Source organism: Athene noctua, chromosome 1, assembly GCF_965140245.1.
Source record: "Athene noctua chromosome 1, bAthNoc1.hap1.1, whole genome shotgun sequence".
In the NCBI taxonomy this organism is placed as follows: domain Eukaryota; kingdom Metazoa; phylum Chordata; class Aves; order Strigiformes; family Strigidae; genus Athene; species Athene noctua.
The window spans coordinates 219,392,570-219,412,417 of record NC_134037.1 but is presented as its reverse complement, the minus strand read 5'-3'; the positions used below and the strand labels follow the sequence as shown (position 1 = coordinate 219,412,417).

Sequence of the window (19,848 nt, the reverse complement as noted above, 5' to 3'; positions counted from 1 at the left end):
CAGAAAAGAGCAATCTGCCTTCTCCAGTCACAACGCAAACACCTCAGGCTTCAGCAGCACAAAGGAAGTATCATCCACATCAACAGCCACAGCACAAAACTTTTACTATCTTTCGTTAAAGCCAACACCGTTTCACTTATTTGGGCTTCTGAGCTCCAAGTACTGTTTTTATGCACCATGCATAATGTCCAAAGAGTAGGGGTGTATCTCTCTATTAAAAGGATTGCAGTATGCAGCATGCGCAATGTGCTGCAGTTATTTTCATGACACAAACAAGCAGGCATAACCAGTATCAATGACTTTCAGACAGCTTCTAAACAACTTAATAAAAAAAATGTAAGTGGGTTAGAAAGGTAGGTGTTCTCACTTGAGAATCTGGCCCAGCAAAACTGGTTCTTGGTCTCTTACCATTCTGAACTTGCAGCATAAACTTCAGTCTGCTTATCAGTAGGAATTGTCTCTCTTCAGTTTTATTAGCTCTACTACACCACCACCACATCTTGAAATGCAACAGTATTGTCCCACTACATTTGCAGTTTGTGTTTTGTTTATGGAAAACTCAAAAAAAAAAAAAGAGATCATGTAAACACACTGGATTTATCACTATCCCTTTGGAAATGACCCCATTCTTCAGAATCAAAGTAAAAATTTTGCTGGTTAGGACATTCTCTGAGAGCGAATGTGCACAACAAAGTCCAGTGGACTCCTGCCACACAATACAAACAGCAAAGAAATCTTGCTGACTTCTAGTGTGGTCCTTTCTCTGATGTGCTTGGCTAACATTCCAGACTGAATTTTCAAGTTTTGTCTTGACTTTTCTAGTTCAGAGCTTGGAGTGAGGCAACTACATCAATATTCTAATTTAATTAGAAAGCAGACTGCCGATCAAAACATCAAGCAGAGTGTCACAGATTGGAGTTAGATTAAATGTAAAGGCAAAAATATATTAAAACTCTTCTGAATTAAATTCACCTTTCTGCTTTTATTTAAAATTAGCCTCTGGGCTTCATTTCAGAGAATAAATTTGGGTCTCCAGAAAAGCTTAATACATTAACTCAGTTTTTATGAGACCAGGTGGTGGGAAATAAGTATTTGCAATAAACAAGCTGTTAGGACAGGTACATTCTTCAGTTAATAAAAGACGACTGGAAGCCAGATCTGCAAATATCTGCAACTAACTACTTGTCATTGCTGTTATTCAAGAATAACTGTATGCTTGTTATGTGTAACTTCATATACTCCTTATATTAATATAGTTGAGTCCAAATGCATCTCAGTTTTACAGACAAAAGTGTTAACACAGGATTTACACTTCTCTCAGTATCTTCTTAGTCAACGTTTTTAGGTGTCTTTCCGCACTCCAGAGTTAAATGTGTAGTTTCTTACTCTTGGATATTATGAAGTCTACAGTGATACTTCTCCTTACACATCCTTATCCTTTGCCTACCAGGATGAACAAAGCTAAACATATTTTCACAAACACTGCAGAGTTAGCTTCAAGTATTCAAAAGCGAAGAAATCTTCACAACAATGCAAGAATGATGCTGACAAATACCTGTCAAAAAGACAAGGATACATACCTTGCCAAACAATGGCACTTTATTCCCTGTGCAGAACAGAATGTTTACTTATCTATTTCTGTCCAAAATTCAGTGTAAATAAAAGAATTCTCTTCAAACTGTTTCAAGAACAGCTGCCATTTCCTTGAACTGTCTGAAGAAGTTCTAAAAAGCAAGAGTCAAGATAAATTTCAGTTGCATGAAGCAAAGCTCAAACTGTAGTTCAAACTAGCATGTTAGACAAAAAAACAAAACAAAACAAAATCACAATTCACGTTTCTCACACTTCCTCTTTCCTCCAGTTACAATGTGCAGCTTGAATTGAAAGTTTCTGCTTTTCTTTTTATGGGCTGGTTGGTATTTGGGCACATTCACTATTAAACCTACATGCATCATGCCTTATTTACATGGGTTTGACTATTAATAGGAGAACGTGCTATGAAAGAAAAATACAAAGTAGCTCTCACACCACAACCAAAAAAAAAACCTCAAAAGACCTTCTCACACAAATGTTTCTATTGCCATCTAAAATAATCCAGGCTTCTCAAGTATAGCATCCATTTCTTGTAGCAGTTGAAGAGCACATTATTGAAAAGGTTTCAACTAGAATGAATACATTTTACAACACCAAAGGATTCAGAATATCCTTCTCAAATTCTTGCCAATCCAATTCCAAGGATTTATTTGTTAGCATGTACAACACAAGTGATGTATTCGCCCTTTAAACAGGAATGACAACAGAAGTGCCACATTTACGCAGAAGTAAACAAAGTTACATAACTTCATAGATGAAGACATAGCAGTTAAGGGCCAGTGGTGACAAAGCAGAATGACCTCCATTCCTAATCATTAGCAAATGTTAGGCTTAACCCAAGTTTTAGACTTTGAGGCTGGGGAACAGTTCCACAGATTTAGAATATTCCATCTATTTTTAATAAGGCAGAGTGACAGCTGACAAGAAAGACACCAAAGCCTTTACGTCTTCAGTTATTAGCTTATTTCTAAGAGAACAGATTAATTACTGCCCAATTAACATTTTCAGATAGTGATGTAGAACTAAATGCTGTAAGTATTTAGCTTCAGTGTTTTAAATAATTCATGCTTCATCTCTTAATGACTGTTCGTAAATAAGCAACATGAATGTATGCATCAAGGTATACAGTTGTTTTTAAGAGACTGAATCAAGTAACACTGATTACAGACCTTGAACTGCGGGATCGTCATTTCGAAAGACTTGTCTGTTATTTGTCCTGAAGGTTCTGCCACTTTTAGCGTCACTGTAACATAAGGATACTTCAGAGACCTGCAGGCATCAGAGCTCATTGCAACTCCCAGTTTCCATTTAATATCCACAAACTATGAAGAAGAAAATAATTGGAAACAGTGTTAAAGATAGAGATCTAGCCTACCATTGCTATTCTGTTGGATGGATGATTTACAGATAAAAAAAGACATCTAGAGCTCACATCCAAATGGGAAACACACACATTCAGATATTACTGTCAATAAAAAAAAAAAAAAATCAACTGTCCTTCCTTTTAATAGTGAAAAAAAAACCCACAATTTAATGTTATTTCACTTGATCTGTTTTCCTTTTTTGAGTACTGTCAACAGTCAAGTAGTCTATTTAAAAAGTTCTGTTAAGAGGAGCTCGAGCCACAGAGTTCACTTGGTATCATTTGTGCTTTTGTAATTTTTTTAGAAGTTTCTAAATCAAGTGGAAACATGAGGAAAACCTCAGACAGTGGCACAAAAATTTTATAATAGCAATCATGGAAAAAATTAAGGCATTTCATAACTGTATCTTAGATAAATCAAAGTATAGCATGAATACATCAGGTAGGTAAGTTATTGTTTTTAGCCTTTTACGATAAGCAGAACTGTTGAAAGAAATGGAGAGCCTTTATAAGCTTACTATCAAGCTTCAAAGATTTTTTTCCTAATTCCATACTCTTAAAATGTTGTTAGAAGAAAAAAAAAAATTTAAAATGCAAATACAGTCTATGTTATTTTTTCAAAAAGGAAAAAAGAATGATGGAAATTGACAGTAAGTTTAAACTTTTTTTAAATATCAGGGAGACAAAGAATAAAACGATCAAGTGCTGGTGTTATCAACTCTAAAGAAAATTCAAATGACATTGAAAACAGATTTACATAAACTGCTAATACAGTTGTCTGCTCACCTTCCCTAACAGTAATAGGAAGCACTAATTTTAAAATGTATGAAATGTGATTTTATCATACAAACAATATTAGAAAACCATTCAGCATTTAGACAACCTTTACCGTATGTGATTCTTTATCTGGGTAGACATTTGGCAACATATACATAGGAAAGTTTTTGGCGATCAAAATACCACCATGTGCTTGACAACACAACACACGCAAAAAAGCTCTGACATTTCTGAAAAGTTAATAGCTCAGCCACACTCTCTCATTTAGTTACCTGCCCCACCATGGCCATATTTCTTGCATCTTCTGACACACTAATGGATTTGCCCTGCTCGTTCCATACATGACGAACAACTTGAACTGCATGTTTTGGCAATGGGCTGACAGCATTGCCCAAGGTGGTGATGAGTTCCTCCGTAGAAAGATTGTTTCTGGCTGCTGTGCTGTAGGTGTATCCAAAGAACACTGAATCAATATAATTCTCCAAGAATTTAATAAAATTCTTCACTTCACCCCAAACAGACAATTTTTTATTTCTGCTTTATGTGTCTATGTACTTCACATTAGGCAGCCTGTGGGACTTTTTTTTCAAACTATTTTACTAATCTTTTGTATCCACATACAAAAACCAATGTAACTTGACTTTTAATAGGGCTTAATATGCAGACCAAACTTTGCTAGGCTTGCACAACATGCAATGTTAAGACAAAAATAGTCACAGCCTCTAAGTGCTGTTGCAACTGAAAAAAAGGCATAATTCAGTGAAAAGATGTGTGCATAGAGCAGTTGAACAATATTATTACTTCAGAAACAAGACAATTTAATTAAATTTTTAGGATAGGTAATTTAAATATCACCAAAAGGCAAGTAAAGACCTCTAGGTAATGGTATAATTGGTACTAACAGGAGTCAAATGATGCAATAAACACTCAACTGAAAAAGCAGCAAGTCTAGAGGGTAATTGCCACTCGATTTCCTCTACAGGTTAAAAAAATATTTCCCACCCTAAGTTTGTTCACGCAGATTTTTTTAAAGAGATGGTAATAAAAAAAATAGTTGGTCGTCCAAGTTGCATGGTCTAATATAATTTAAGGCTTTATACTTTATAGAGGAAAAAGTAGTATGTTAAATTTCTGCTGGTACATTTTCTTCAGTCATACTCATGTTACATAAGATGTTTAGATACTAGTTATTAAATGAACAAGCAGGATCTTGAAAGTTTTATCTTTCTGAAAATAGAAAAAGTTACAGCAAAACAACAGCTGAAAATACTACCTGAAAACTCTACCTTCATCATGGCAGAGTTCAACATTATAAAACTGTGTGCCCTTCAAATAGGCACAAATGCTGGTTTCTAATCTCTAAGAAACAAAATTATTTCAGAATATGCTTCTTCCAGGCTTTAGAACCGGGATTAACTTCCTTTTATTTTGCCAGTAATTCTAAAGCTTCCAGACAGGACCTTAGAAAAACTTCCATTTTTATTTTTACTGCAAAAAGTAAGACTGTACATTAAGTAACCACACGTTTTTTAGTAACACTAAGACCAGAAGTTCTTTTTTGTGTACTGGGAATTATAAACTTTTGCCTTTTCTTAAATCAGTTCATTTTATACCAACATTTGATGTCACCTTTTAATACCACTATTAATTTGGGGTGGAGTGAATAAAGACATAAGGCAAAGTAAATTATTTTGTGCTTACCTAAATAAAAAGGAAACGATGTTGGCTATTTTCACCAAATCACCAACATTAATCTCAATCCCAGATGTCTGAATTCTCTAGAAGTAAAATATTCAAACAATTACAAATAATAAATCATGCATTAATAAAAACCCCTTTGTGTATATATATATATACACACGCGCGCACACACACGCACACACAAAAATTACTTGGGGATATACAGCTAATATACTTGCTTCTAAGTGCAAGTATTCATGCTTACCTGACACAGTTCAGCTGTATTTACACCTGGGATCTTATGGTTTAGATGTTGAATAATTTGTTCACACTGTAAAGAAATTAAGTTTGAAAACATCCTTAACGCATATTTTAATATACAAAACAAAGCTAGCTTAAATACTTGGGAGATTACAAAACAAAAAATAAAACTGCAAATTAATGCAAAAATATAAAACAGGAGGATGCTTTAAATGCAGGGTGAAGGCTAAAGTCATTGAAATGACTGGTTTTAAAATCACATCAAATCCAAGAAAAAGAAATAAACTCACTTAAGACTTTCAGTTACTACCTCACTATTCCTACTTAAGAAACGATTTTCTTAACTGAACAGTCAGCATGTTCAAGTGCACACTACAGTACATAAGCTGAATGTTTTCCAAAAAAGCTAGCTTGTTATCTCATTTAGATGAAAGGCAAAAATTAATTTTAAAATATCTTCTGTGATAAAAACAGAAATTTAAAGCAATCCCATTGCTCTTAGCAGGACTGGTCCATTTCATGAGCCATGTAAATCTAAGCTACCACATACATAATATTCCCCCTGCAACAGATAAATACAGAAGAGCTTAAACAAAAAGGTTTCCTAGTATCAAAGAGTGCCAGAAGCCCTTCCACATCCCATTTATTGCCCTACTTACCAGTTCTGCAAAAAAGTCCTGAGGTATTAAATTAATCTTATCTGCTGCACCACCAACATCTGAAACACACAAGCAGCTGTGATCATACGCAAATTCTTACAAGCGTTCTAGTAATGAATCTAATCACTTTCGGAAGAATTCCGAGATAATCATGCATGCATTTACCTTAAAAACAGCTTTCTTTTAGTGAGCTTGCTGATTTGCGTTAACATAACCTACTCAGCATCCCAAGTAAAGTCTAATAGGAGCGACTCCATAAGACTTCAGAGTCCCAGGGACTATGTCTATGCAACTGCACAGTTTGACAGCCCTGAGTAACTCCTTCGACCCTGTGGAGCAGTATCCGCACCGAGTCCCGGGAAGCCGGGCGTGCCGAGCTGCCAGCTGGCATCAGCAGCACAGGACCGCTGCTCTCCTTAGACTACGCTACTACACCCTGGTCTCCTCCCGGCGGCCAAGGCGCCAAGCGACCCGCGTCAGGCCGGGAAGACCCACCGCAACCCTTCGCCAGCACCCACCGGGAACAGCTCGCCCGGGCCCTGGGTGAGGTGGCTCCGCGGGACGGCCCCTCGGCTAAGACCTCAGAAGCAGAGAGCACCCGCAACCCCCGCCGGCCGCTCTCCCCTGCACACCCCACCCTGCGGGCCGCGGGGGGGAGCCCAGCTCCTCCTCAGCTCCCCTCCACCCCCACACCGGGGTCCCGTCCCTGTGCCCTCACCCAACGCCTCCAGCGCCCGCGCGAGCAGCACCGCAGAACCGGCGGCCATGGCTCCGGGCTCCCGCCCGGGCCCAACTTCCGCCACACAGCGCCCGCCACCCCGATTGGCTGCGGGCGGCACCGGAGCGAGGCCGCACCAGCGACCCCGTCCTGATTGGCTGCCGGGCAGGGAGCATGCGCCCTTCTCCCCAGGGGAGGGCGGAGCCTGCGCGCGTGTCGGCTCGCGTCTTCCGCTGGGGGGGCGGGTGCGTGTGAGGCCCGTAGGGGGCGGGGCGCGAGGGGTGGGGTTTTTTTTGTCCTTTTCGAAGTAAATCGCTTCTTAAGTAGTTACAAGTAAAACCAGGTCAGCGTTTTAGGAAACTGCTGGGTCTGCAGCCGTCGAGTGAAAAAGGATACCTGTGGACGGTAGCTCAGGACCTTGTAGGCCAGGGCCTACCCATGCTTTGCCTCAGGCTGGTAGTACTCTCCTGGCTGCAGGCCCCTGTGCTAGTCCTTACGCTAGCACTGGCCTGGGAAATGGTGCTGGCGTGAGAATCATCTGGTGAGGCTTTTGGAAATGTTGGTTTTAAGTCACACCTGGTTTGCACAGCAAGTTGTTTGCTGAGTTTAGTTTGTTGCTAACAGGTGTCAGGGTTTTCTTGGTGCTCTTTTTATAGTCTCAGGTACATAAATCATGCACTGTTCTGTGTGCATGCAGCACATACAGTATATTGAATGTAGTACAGATACATAGAGTGACCATAGTTTGTACAGGGGGATTGTGGAGTCAGCCAGTACACCTGCAATTAAACTGTGCATTTCATGGATGGTTTATGTAGATAAACTATGTCTTCAGTTTTATGGTAAAATAACCATTTTTTGTAGAACTACAGCTAGAACCATGTTCAGTAAGATTGTCATACATAATTTAACTTAGTTTGGAGTGTGGCTGGAGCCCTAAAACAATAACTGATCCTTCACCAGTTTCACCATTTAAAAATAGTCAATATTCTTAGATTTTGCTAGTAATCAGATTTACATTTACTTTTAGCTTTTTATATATTGTAATGTTATAATCTCAGATCTATTGTAAGACTGACAGTAGTAAAGCGTAACTTGACATGCACTAGTGCTGGCTAGTTTAAAATTACATGTTTTCAGTAAATGTTAATGAAAAAATTTAGAATATATTTCAGGAAAAGGGTAATTACTATGGAACATGGTGTGTGTTTATGAGCTTTATACATTCATGGCTTGTCTGATCTTGGCCTCTCCCTTTTAAAGTATCATCTAATTAAGTGCAAATGTTTTTGAGTAGTATGTGCTTTTATGACCTCATGATTATCAAAACACACTGGTAAGATCTGTCTCCCATAGCAAGGACGTGACTTAACAATTTCTTTGTTCTTACCTTGGGTAACTCTTATTACACTGCTATCTGGAAAACTTTATATGTTCTTTTATAGTACAATTTCATCAGGTCTCTTAGTAGTGTCTTTAGCACTATGACTAATACTCGTTATGTTACATATCATTCTTCAAGATGTAGAGATAGATGTGAAGTTGAGTTTCTTGGCGGTTTGGTAATTACAGGCTCATTTGCTGAAATTTGGTGTTATTTTGGGGTTACTTTCATCAACATGTAAACATGCGTTTAGTTCTTTGAACTTGGAACAGAAGGTGGTGAAGTATATAATGATTTCAGTTTGTCTGCCCATCCTCAGAATTAAACTTGTGTATCTTCAGAAAATTCTCCCTCCCCTAACTACAAAGCTTTTTGGGGCAGAGGAAGGTAGATGGGGACTGTGCTGGTGGACTGACAGTACAGGCCCATCTTTTAGCTGGGTGAGGACTGAGGACTTAGGAGGAGACACTTGGTTGAGAAACTAGAAGACAAATCTCATGAGCTACAAGGAGACTGGATCGCTGAAGAGATAAGCTACAGTGTTGTTGATAGGTCAATACAGAAGCTTCAGGCACAGTCATGTACCAAACATCTTGCTAAGCGATTACAGTGGGTAGAATAGAATAAAACATCATTAGGTAATTTACTCCATTTCATAGACTTGACATTTACAGAATGGGGCGTGATTTGCACCAACACTCTCTAAAGATGCATGCTCAACAACCTGCTTCCCACTGCCCCAGGTCTTTCTGGCCACATGCTGGGCAGGCCTGGAGGTCCAGCTCAGAGGCTTCTACAAAACCCTGGTCCCAGTGTCCCCATCTGAAAATGCAAGGCCGCATGAAAGTGCTGCAAGGGGCTGCATAGCTCGGCTGATGTCTGTAGAGCGTGGTAGGCAGAAGTAGTGGTGGAGGGTGGAGGCCAAAAAATTGTTGCCCTCGCTTTTAGTTTTTCTGAATTAACTTGAAAAGAAGGTATGACACTACATCTGGTATGTGTATCTACAAAATGTATACACACTGTGTATGATATGTATACATTACACTGTGCTTGATGGTAGCCAAAAGGCCAAGAAATGGTATGTTTATGCTCCTGAGATGGGACAGCATGAGGGGACTTGCAGCTTTAGAAGAGAAATGAGATTTTTAATTGGGTTTAACACACCTCACAGTAATTTTCAGCAGATCACACACGGACCTCACCACCCCTGTCCTTGCTGCCACACGCACAGAACTCTTCTCGGGCGATGTGGAGGCAGCTCACTGGCACTGCTTTACAGTGCCATCTCAATCCCTCTGTCCCGTGGCACTCCGTGACCCGTCCCGTTCCCACGGGTGTACTGGGCCGGGGCCGGGGCCTCCCGAGCCGCTCCTGCGCACGGCGCCGTCGCCGCCGGTCGGGAGCAAGCGCGGGGCGGGGCGGCCGGGGCACCACCTGTCTGTCTGGGAGAGTCCATTGCCGGGGGGAAGCCAGGAGGGTGGGGAGGGAGAAACCTTCGGGCCGTCGTTGCCCGGCAGCGCCCACGGGGAAGGCGTTCATCGCGTGATGTCGCCTCCGCCCGCCGCTCCGCAGGGGTGGAAAAGTGTGCGTGGGGGCTCTGAGGGTTCGTTGCTTTTCCGCCGCGCTCCCCCTCCCCTTTCTCGCGCGTCTCGGTGGTGCGGTCCCGGGTCAGGGCTGAGGCGAGGCGGCGTGAGGCGCTGTCAGAGTCGTGCTGCCAGGCTGAGCCCAGTGCCGGTACCAGGAGCCGCCCCGCCGCCCCCGCCATGGAGCCCCATCGCTGGCTGCCCCTGGAGGCCAACCCCGACGTGAGTGCCCGGCACGGGGGCGCTGGGGGAGCTACCACGGGCGCGGGTGGGCTGCCTGCCTGCCTGCTGTCGGGAGGGAGGGAGGGAGGATGGCGGAGGGGAGCGGGCTCGGGGCCGCTCTTGGGCTCAGCATCGCGGGCTGAGGGTTGGCTGGTGGGGGCAGGGAACGGGGGAGGTCTTAGCCCGCCGATCTAACTGGGGTCTTAACTCCCTTCTCTCTTCTGCTTTCTTTTCAGGTCACGAATCAGGTAAGCAGCTCTTACTCGAGGTAATCTTTAGCCTCTCTGTCGCTTTAGGCCCATCTCCTTTTATTTTTTTGTAGTAAAGACTCCTGCTTCTCCAACGAGAGTAACCTCTTCCCTTCCCCACGGGTGCCTGGGCTGTCTTCTAATATTGGGCTGTACTGGAACCTCCTCTGAAACCTCCCAGTACATAGTGTCATGTGAAGATACTGTATGAAGGAAAGGGCAGTAAAAAAAAAAAAAAGAGAATAGTAGGCTGGCTATTAATGTAATTTCTGATGTGTTTCAAGATGGGTATTAATTCATTAATTAATGATTAAAACGTATTTATATATAACATGTGCAAGTTCTGGACCTGTGCATGATGGCGTTGTGCACTTGTATGGATCTGCTTACATCATCATTGTGTTGCAGCCTTTTTCTTCTTTCGCTGACCATAAGAAATAATGTCATTTTACCATATTTGCACTTTGCTGCTTACTCATGACAGCATTTGCATGATTTGTTGTTGCTGTTTTTGTTAGTGTCGTAGAATCCATGCTACAGAAAGGAAGCTTGTTCTAGTCCACAAAATGATGTAAGCTCTAGATAGACTTGCTGAAAGGAGATCACACATTCTCCAACCCTGCATCATGTTCTCAGTATCTTTTTCAAGCATTAGAGGTCAGATGTTGATCCCAGCAGGCCTGTTGATAATGTTATAGTTTCCTAGGACATGTAATTTTGCAATTCTTATAATTTTTCTGCTCTGGAGCAATTTGAGAAGCTTTAAATTCTAGTCCTGAGTTTAAATTAACAACGTTTCCAGGGACTTTTTCTTGAATGTGTGCTATAATTTCCTTATGGTTTAGATTTTTAAAAATTTTGAAATTCTGAGACTAAATTCCAGTTCGAAAGATAATAAACGACTAGCAGAATTTCAAATTCTTTAACATCTCACTTTACAAATGTGGAGATGAACTCATCAGGGTGCAAGTAAAGTCCTGTCAGCTGTAAAGTAGAGATTGAGGGGGGGAAAAACTAGTGACTTTTTAAAACCTGAATTATCACATTTATGTTGGATGGAGAAAATCCTAAATTTTGGACACATGTAGAGTTGTTTGTTTAACATCCTTCTGTCTCTCTTGCCCATTGGCTTTGCATTGATGATGGATGATACAAATCAATATATATCAATTGTGGATGATCATGGATTATAGGAATTTTTACTCCACAAGGATTTACTTTTTAATATTTCTGCACAGAAAAGGCCAATTTAGACCAGTTAGACTTCCTCCTTCAGTATTATTTTGCCAGTCTTAACTGAACAGTGGTGGTTGTTACTATCTCGACTGATGTGTATATTTGAAAATAAAAGGCAAGAAAATGGTCAGTGTTGAATACACCTTGCATTATTAGTCACTGTTCTTTTAATCTCATCAGTATGGTGGTAAACTGTATAACAACAGGGCTATTAGTCACAAGTTAATCATATCCTGCTTACAACAGGATCCCTTATTGTAGCAATAATAGTAATTTGAGATTCAAATGAAATTGCAAACGTATTTTTAAAAAATCCTGTTGAGTTAATTGCAGACAGACTTTTTTGTGGTACTCTGTGCTGTGTTCTGTAAAATATTCTAGAATTCTTCAGGATTGAAAAAAACTCAAAACAATGGTGTGCCCCTAATAGCTGTAATATATGTGTCTAGTAGTAGTTTAATGAATGTATCTCTTTACACAGACATCTGGACATGTGTTTCTTGGTTGGTTTGGGTTTTTTTGCTATTTGGTGGCATTTTTTAAATTGTATTTTTTTTCTTATGGTAGCAGACTCTTAAAACCAAAACAAATTACAGTTACCTGTAAGATGCGTGGATTCTTAAGTATTAGATTGTAGTCAGAACTGTCATTATGATTTTACAAATACTTAGCCTATTTGTGCTATTTTACCAATCATTTTATTCTCTTTTTTAATAGTAACTAGAAAGGTAATGTGATAAATGCAAGTTCATTTGCTTTTAATATGTTCTTACCATACTGTGTACTCTCGAGTTTTGCAATGTAAGTTGTGAATTTGAGACTCTTTCAATCTTTGTGGTAGAAATTCAGACTGTAGTGGAGAACAACTGATATTTCTCAGTTACAGGTTATGTGAAATCTTTCCAAAATAGCTTGAAAGATTTTTCTTCTGTCTGGAAGCATTTAGGTGATAACACAAGTCTAGGAATAGCCCCTCTCTTTGTGTATGTGTGTAAGAATTATTTAAGGGTTCAGAAACTGGCTGGTGAGGATAAACAGGAATATTCTTTTGTAGCTCTAAGAATTTCCAGTGGCAGTGACTCATTCAGAATACCACAGCCATGTATCTGTAATGGTGTTTTTAAGAGAGAAGTCAGTGTAGTTAAATGTACCATACAGTGCTAATTTAATTGTCACAATACTTTTTTTTTCCCCTTCCACTTCTACAGTCTGTTAGAATGAGCTGTGTCCACCTCTGATACAGAAAGAGCTGACAATTCAGCATTTACAAAGCTCCACTTTGTGTACAGTGATGACAGGGGATGGTTTCTTCTCTTTGACCTTCAGCTGGGGGGGCCTGATGTAACCAGTGCTACCCTTCTTCCTGAACCTCTTATGAGAGTTTCCCCACTAATGGGAGAGACAAAGCAAGAAAATGGGGTTTATCTGCCCACTGTTTGCCAGATAATGTTCTAAATTTCTTCTACCAACGAAAAAACAGTCAGACTGCATACAAATTTTTGCAGTGAAAAGATCAGACACAAGCTGATTGTTTATCGTGATGCCTCTTCTGTCTGGCTTGCAACCCTAGCAAGCATAGATAAACAAAAGAGTAGAATTGGTGGATATCTTTCTTGATCTCTCACCTTGCTTCATTTTGTCTTACCTTTCATCATCTCACGTGTTATAAGAAATATCCTTACTTCCTAGATAAGGTACCATGACAACTCATGCCTCTTATATCCAGATAAGGATAGCGTAATTGCCTGCATCTGGTTATGAAGCTCAAGCACTGGTTTCAGGTAGTTCAGAGTTAAACTATTGAGAGCTGGCTGTGGCTTGGATTTCTCTTGTCACATAGGGTTTACTTGCCAGTTCTTAGTCACCTTCCAGCATTATTTTGAGGCCTTTGATCCTACATTTTCTTTTTTTTTTTTTTTTTTAAAGCCATTAAGGTACTGAGAGTCAGCTACATAAATTAATTTCGGTCCATGGATGCTCTTGACAGCTCTGACTTTAAAGTTGCAGGGACAATAACAATCACAAAACTTAGATCAAATGGCAGAAACTGGATACAGCCAGTCTTCACCCAGTTATGGAACACATTTCTTAAGGGTGTGAGGCAAATACAGAGATTGATTAATTATCTTGAGGAAAGAAACTTTACTCTTCCTAAAAGGTCTTTCCATTTTTGAACTCTGCAACATTATCACATAAGCTTTCCCAAAAGAAAACCCTACTGATCAAAGTCATTGAAAAGGTAGTGCATGCAATTCCTGAAGTACATTGGGTGGTAGTACTTGTAGATGAGCTACTGTGTTGGAGTGAAAGGATGTTGGATGTGAAGAAACAGAGATGTCCATCTGAAAAAGTGTTGCTAATCTTTTTTTTTTTTTTTTTTTAGTTGGGGTGTGGGGGAGTGGAGTTTAACTCTTCTGTTGTAAACAGAGTAGAAACAGTGGAGATAGTGTGCATGCTTGGAAAACAGCCTGTTACTGTGAGCGTAGCCTCAGAAAGTGGAAGACCAGGACTCAGTTTGTGTCTTACTGTAAAGAGAGTACCCCAGAAAGCTTCTACAGAGCCAGCAAAGGGGAAGTGTTGAGGCTGTGGCACAGCATAACAAAGAATAAGCACAGGGACAAAAATGAAGGGATTGTAGACGTCCACTGTGAGGTGAGTTGAATGGCCGTTTCTAATTTAAAATATTTTAAGCTACGTGGACCTTTTATTGAGTTTAAATAGGTAGATTGCAAAGGGAAAATTGTAATTTGTTTTGGGGTTTAGAGCATTATTTATTTGAATAGTTGAAAGATTGACTTAGATCTGTCTTCATACATTCCTCAGTAATTGAAAGCTAGGAAAACCATGCGTTTAATTTCTCTATTTGTACTTCCACTTGTGACCTCTTTTTTGCTCAGTTTCTTATTTCTCTTTCAATGACATAAACTAAAAATTATGACAAAGAAACCCTTAGTGTCTCAAACGCTATTTAAGTGAATGGGGTGCTACAGAGTGGAATGCAAGTGATAGTGTTTCATGTGATAGATTATCTTGTTGCACTGAAGATGCTGTTCCTGCTTCCACATTTTCCTCGGTTTAAAGAACCAGCAGAATCAGTAGAATCCAACTGGTTTAGTACACTGTAAAAAGTTATATGTATAATAGCTTATTTGGAAAAGTGGATTGATCTGGCTTGTGCTCATAAGGCATGACTGTTTAGATCTTAGAAACAGGTTTGTAAGTGTTTTTAACAGCGTAACGTAGTGTTCTGCTCTGAACCAGTGAGTGGCTCAGTAGCTGCACCTCAGGACTCTACTCAGAGCATTCTGAAGCTCTTGCTTGTTGGGGTGGTTTTGGAGGAAGCCTGGGTGAGCTGGTTAGCCCAGCTGTCTGAGCGCTTTGCATTGCTGCCTGTGTGATGTCCTGGTTCAATACATATGTCAGTGCCTGGACATACCAAGTATTAAGTTTCAGAACTGCTTAATGGCTATTTTAAAAATATATACCTCTCATTGTGCAGATCAGGAGCGCTAACTCTGAGTCAGTGCTGCTCTTTTAGATATCCTGAAGAAAATAACAGAGTTGGAAGGACAAGAATTTTGTGGGTGTAAGATTTTTCACATATTTGATGTTGAAAGAGTTCTCTTTTTTCCTCCTTCACTGCAAATTTTGAAATAAAGAATTTTTTAAAAATTGTGATGATAAATGGCCTGGATTCCTTGAACTATATTAAGAGGTTCTGAGATACAGTGCTTGAGGATATTAAAGAATTGGTAATAAATCTTGAATTCCCCAAGTAGGTTTATTGTAATGGAGTGTCCATTGTTTGGGCAAGACCATATTGTGGCCACTCTAAGTAAGGAGTAGTTAGAAAGAAGAGTAGTGCAGCTTATGTAAGTTACAGCCATGTATTTGCTTCTGGTGTGACTTTTGACCTGCTGTGTAGAATTAAAGTTTCTAGAGCTGCTGCCATCTTGTCATATCGGTCATTTTGCTTAATGGTCTGAAAGACACCTCCTCTAAAATGTATTGAAAAATGATCCCTTTGTTTTAATGACATAAATGTCATAATGAAAGAATTAAGAAATATATCCTTAAAATGCCCAAACAATAAAATAGTTTGGGTGATTCTCTTATTTCTATGAAGGAATTTCACTTCTGAAACAAGCAGCTTTTTGTCTTTATGACTCTAGAAATAATGTATAAAGAATTGGAAGCAAAATATTGTGCATTTATATTTTTAATACAGATTAGTTTAATAAGAATTGGATACTTCAAGGGCTGAATGCAACCATCTATTTGTGGATTTATATAAACTGTAATGTACGTGGTTTTCTGTTGTTTTTTTCCTTGGTGACAATTCTATCAGACATTTTATACAGTGTCTTACTACTTTCTAGGGAAAAAATTAGCTTCACTTTAAGAAAGTGCCAAAAAATCTTATGCATTAATAAAAAAGATACAAAATATTGATTGTCGCAATTGGTCTAATTAGATGTAGTCCTCCCAGTTTCCTAAAGCTATAGGCATGCTGTTTGGTTGTTTTTGTGTTTTTTTTGTTTTTTTTTTTTTTTTTTCCAAATAGTCTTAACTGTGGTTTTGTTGTGATACAGTGATGCTTTAATACACCAGGCAGAAGTACAATAAAATGTAGACTCTGTTGGTGTCTTGGTTTGCATTTGCATTTAGAAGAGGATTACAACAGTTCATTCTTCCCACAAAAGCTCTTGGATTTTTGCATCTGAGTGTCTGGAAATGTTTGTGCATTTTGCCAGTTTTATGTTTTCAGGGTTCCAACTTGTATACAAATACCACCTTAAAATGTGGAAAACTCAGTCGAGTATAATGCCTTAGTATTTAGAATGTGGTGGCATTCTTGAAATATTTGTAAATGCTGCCCAACTTTAATTGCACCTAAATTTCAAAGTCTGTTTTGTTTCAGTGTTTGTCCTCACTGTTATTTTTACATGCAAGACAAAGCGAAAGAGAGCATCGCTACTTCAGACAATATTTAAATTGTACATTAGCTGCTTCAGAAGTTATCTGCTGAAATAAATTGCACCCTTACTTTTTTTACACCACTAACCCTTTCCACATCTCCATCAGCTGCATAAATCAAATCTTCCTACCGGCTGTGTAACTGTGTTGGCAGAAGTACTGTTTTAAGCTGCTGAAGTCAAGTTGCCTGGGTGAATATGTTGCTCAGTTGCCTTTGTCCACTGGGTTTCCATTCAACTTTTGAGACTCTTTAAAAATAGATAGAGCATGAGGTTTTTTGTTTTTTTTTTTTTTTTTTTTTTTTTTTTTTTATTTATTAAATAAATTGCATGAACCTTAAAGGTATCTAGTGTGCCTCAGAGCAGAATTGTGTATTAAAAATAACTGCTCTGTGCTTCTTTCAATGCCCAACAGTTAGGTGAAAACAGCATAGGTTATACCACATACCATATAAGTAATGTGCCTAAATGTGCTTATTGTAATGTTTTTGCTATTAAATAACATTTAGGCACATATTTACAGTTTGTGGTGATTTAGAATAAGATCAAGTAGGCTGGAAGGGACTTCTAGATTTCTGTAGTCCATCCATGTCCTGTTCAAAACAGGTTGCTCAGGAATTTGTCAAGTTCTGAATTCCTCAAAGGGTGGAGACTCCGCATCCTTCTGTGCAGCCTGTGCTAGTGGTTGACCATGGTCATTATTTTTAAAATTTGTTTTCAAAAGCTTTCCTTATCAAGTTCAAATTTCATATGTTCTAGCCTATGTCCATTGCTTCTCACTGTTTTACTGTGCACTGCGGAGATGAGTCTGTCTCCATCTTCTTTCTTAGCTAGTTGAAAACAGTAATTACCAGGTGAGAAGGAGGGGCCTTCTGCAATACTGGGGAAAAAAGGAGAAGTGCTGAGAAGTGCAGATAAGGGTGGGGGGTGGGGGGTGTATGCATGTGTGTAATGTTATTTCAGAAGTGACTTTTTGTCTAATGGTTAACTGGGCCAGTGAAAAAACAAGAATGTATTTTAATACAAGAAAAGAGATAACTGAAAATATGACAACAATCTGTAAAAATAAAGCTCTGAAAAAAGTTAATAGATATGGACATGTGTTGTGTTTATGTTGTTCTTCTTCCTGAGCCCCTGTAAGACTTCTGTATGTAGCCAAATATCTCTTTCTTTTTTTTTCTTTTCTAAGGTAAATGCTGGAAGACATACAAATTAAGAATAGTCAGCAATGTGATAAGCAATGGCTGAAAAAGAGTATCTAATATTCTCTGTGCAAATCTAGAGAAATATAAAGCTGTTTTATGTTAACCTGAGTATACAGTGTCAATAAGCTAAGAGAAAGTAAACAGATAAAAGTGAGTGAGCCTTCAGATACAGTAAAGTACCTTAACTTCTTTGTCTATTAGGTATCTGTAGAATAAAATTGCTTGGGTAATCTACTGCTTTGCCTTCCAATTATTCAGTGAAGTCCCTTCCTATGAATGACACTGTCTAAAAAGCATATGGAACTGCCTGCTGTCCTAAAACAGCAATGTTTTTTTCAGTAGGGAAGGGGTTGCTTCACCTCCTGGTGTGTAACTGACTCTTTTTGGTACCAGAATCTTTGCCCTAGGAAAGAGCTAGAAAAAGACTGAGGGAGAAAAAAAGAGATTTAATTTAGTTATTACTAAGGTATTCAGGTAACTTGCCAAAATTGAAGCTGTTGCTTGTGACATCTCTTTCCTGACCTTCCTGTGTCACACCTTATACAGATATTTGTTCCTCTAAAGAATTTTCCCTGGTTTCTAACAACTTGTATTTATTTCTACAAAACTTCCTTCCCCTGACCTTGCTAAATACAGTCTTGTGTGTATCCATGCAGAATACAGTTGCAGAAGATTATTTACGTGGCTGCATTATTGATTGAACTCCTCCTTTTCTTTGCGTGTCTCCACAAAAAAATAAGCTCCATATATTTGTTTTAAGGGTTCTTCCCATTCATCTATTGCTGATCTGTCACACTCTTTAACACAGGTGCTTATGCTGCAAGATTTTATCATCCACTTACTAAATGTTCAGAAAGATATCTCTATCATTTTTTTCCCAGGCTTGAATGAAATGCTCTTGATACACAGAGATACCTCCTTTGCCTATTTTGTGTCTGTCCTTAGCAGTATTTTTTTTTTTAAAATTATTATACAATAAAGTTGTTAGGCTGCTCGTGTGTTATGATCACTGCCTGTCATACTAAGCCTATGCTCTTGCTGTTCTCTGTAGTGCTGACCATCACTTCTAGTCATCACTGTCATTGTATGCTGAAATTTACTATTTCTTAGATTGTAAATTTTCTAGGCAGTATAGTAACATGAGTAATGAAAGGTACCCTGTATCTGTGGAGTTTTAGTTACGTTGAATATTTCACTCTGGAGTTTAAGTAGCAATTCTTGGGTTTAGGGAACATTTTGTTTATTTGGGGTTTGTGGTTGGGTTTGGGTTTGGTGGTTTGTGTGGGTTTTTTTTGTGGTTTTTTTTTTTTTTTTTTTTAATCCCAGTGGTGTAGAACAGGGCAGAAGAACTTGAATTGCTTAGTTGTCCAGTAGCTTAATGTGATCCTTCTAGCGTTGCCTCTTCTGGGTTTTAGGGTCTTTTTCTAGGTGAGTATTGTCTTTATTTTGTTGGGGGTTTGTACCTTTATTTCATATAATCTTGCAAAATAATAAATGGCATTTTTTCAGTTGCATTGCTTTTCCTACAGTTCTGAATAACAGGAAAAGTGATGGAAAGATTAGTCATTGGCTTAATAAGAAAAGTACTAGAAGTACAAATAATATTTTAATGAACCCATACACATACTCCTTTCCCCTTTGGAATTTTTTTGTTATTCCCAAAGTGGTAGTTATCTTAACAACCTAGAGAGTTATAACAGGAGTTTAAAATATACTGTCTTCTGTTTTATCAGGTAGTAAAGACTTAACGCTTTCCCTTTTCCCCTTTTTCATTAAAAGAGTAATTTGGCCTTCTTCCCAATCTTGGCAAGACTTAAAGGTGGTACAGAACCAAAAGAGCTTGGTGTATTTACATGAGCAATCTTTTTAGTGAATTTTTGTATTGTACTTCAGAACTACCTTGTTTTTTAAACTAGTCAAAAAGGGTAGGTTCTTCAAAGCTT

The 19,848-nt window shown here is 38.9% G+C and overlaps 2 protein-coding genes across 2 annotated transcripts in view; one reads left to right on the top strand and one right to left on the bottom strand.

Annotated features, from left to right (window-relative positions):
• Positions 1–1,581: 1,581 nt before the first annotated feature.
• On the bottom strand, positions 1,582–7,154 carry COMMD6 (COMM domain containing 6). The gene is made up of 7 exons (XM_074912002.1): positions 7,052–7,154; positions 6,334–6,392; positions 5,679–5,744; positions 5,435–5,511; positions 4,006–4,174; positions 2,763–2,915; positions 1,582–1,724 (listed from the first exon to the last, which is right to left on the bottom strand). The coding sequence occupies exons 1-7, from the start codon at positions 7,098–7,100 to the stop codon at positions 1,674–1,676; spliced, it is 624 nt and encodes a 207-aa protein (XP_074768103.1). The 5' UTR covers positions 7,101–7,154; the 3' UTR covers positions 1,582–1,673.
• A 2,795-nt stretch (positions 7,155–9,949) lies between these two features.
• Positions 9,950–19,848, top strand: part of UCHL3 (ubiquitin C-terminal hydrolase L3) — a 45,743-nt gene continuing 35,844 nt past the window's right edge. The window contains 3 exon segments of the mRNA XM_074931100.1: positions 9,950–10,142; positions 10,145–10,240; positions 10,477–10,488. Of these exon segments, the coding sequence (XP_074787201.1) occupies positions 9,981–10,142; positions 10,145–10,240; positions 10,477–10,488 (270 nt within the window). The 5' untranslated portion in view covers positions 9,950–9,980.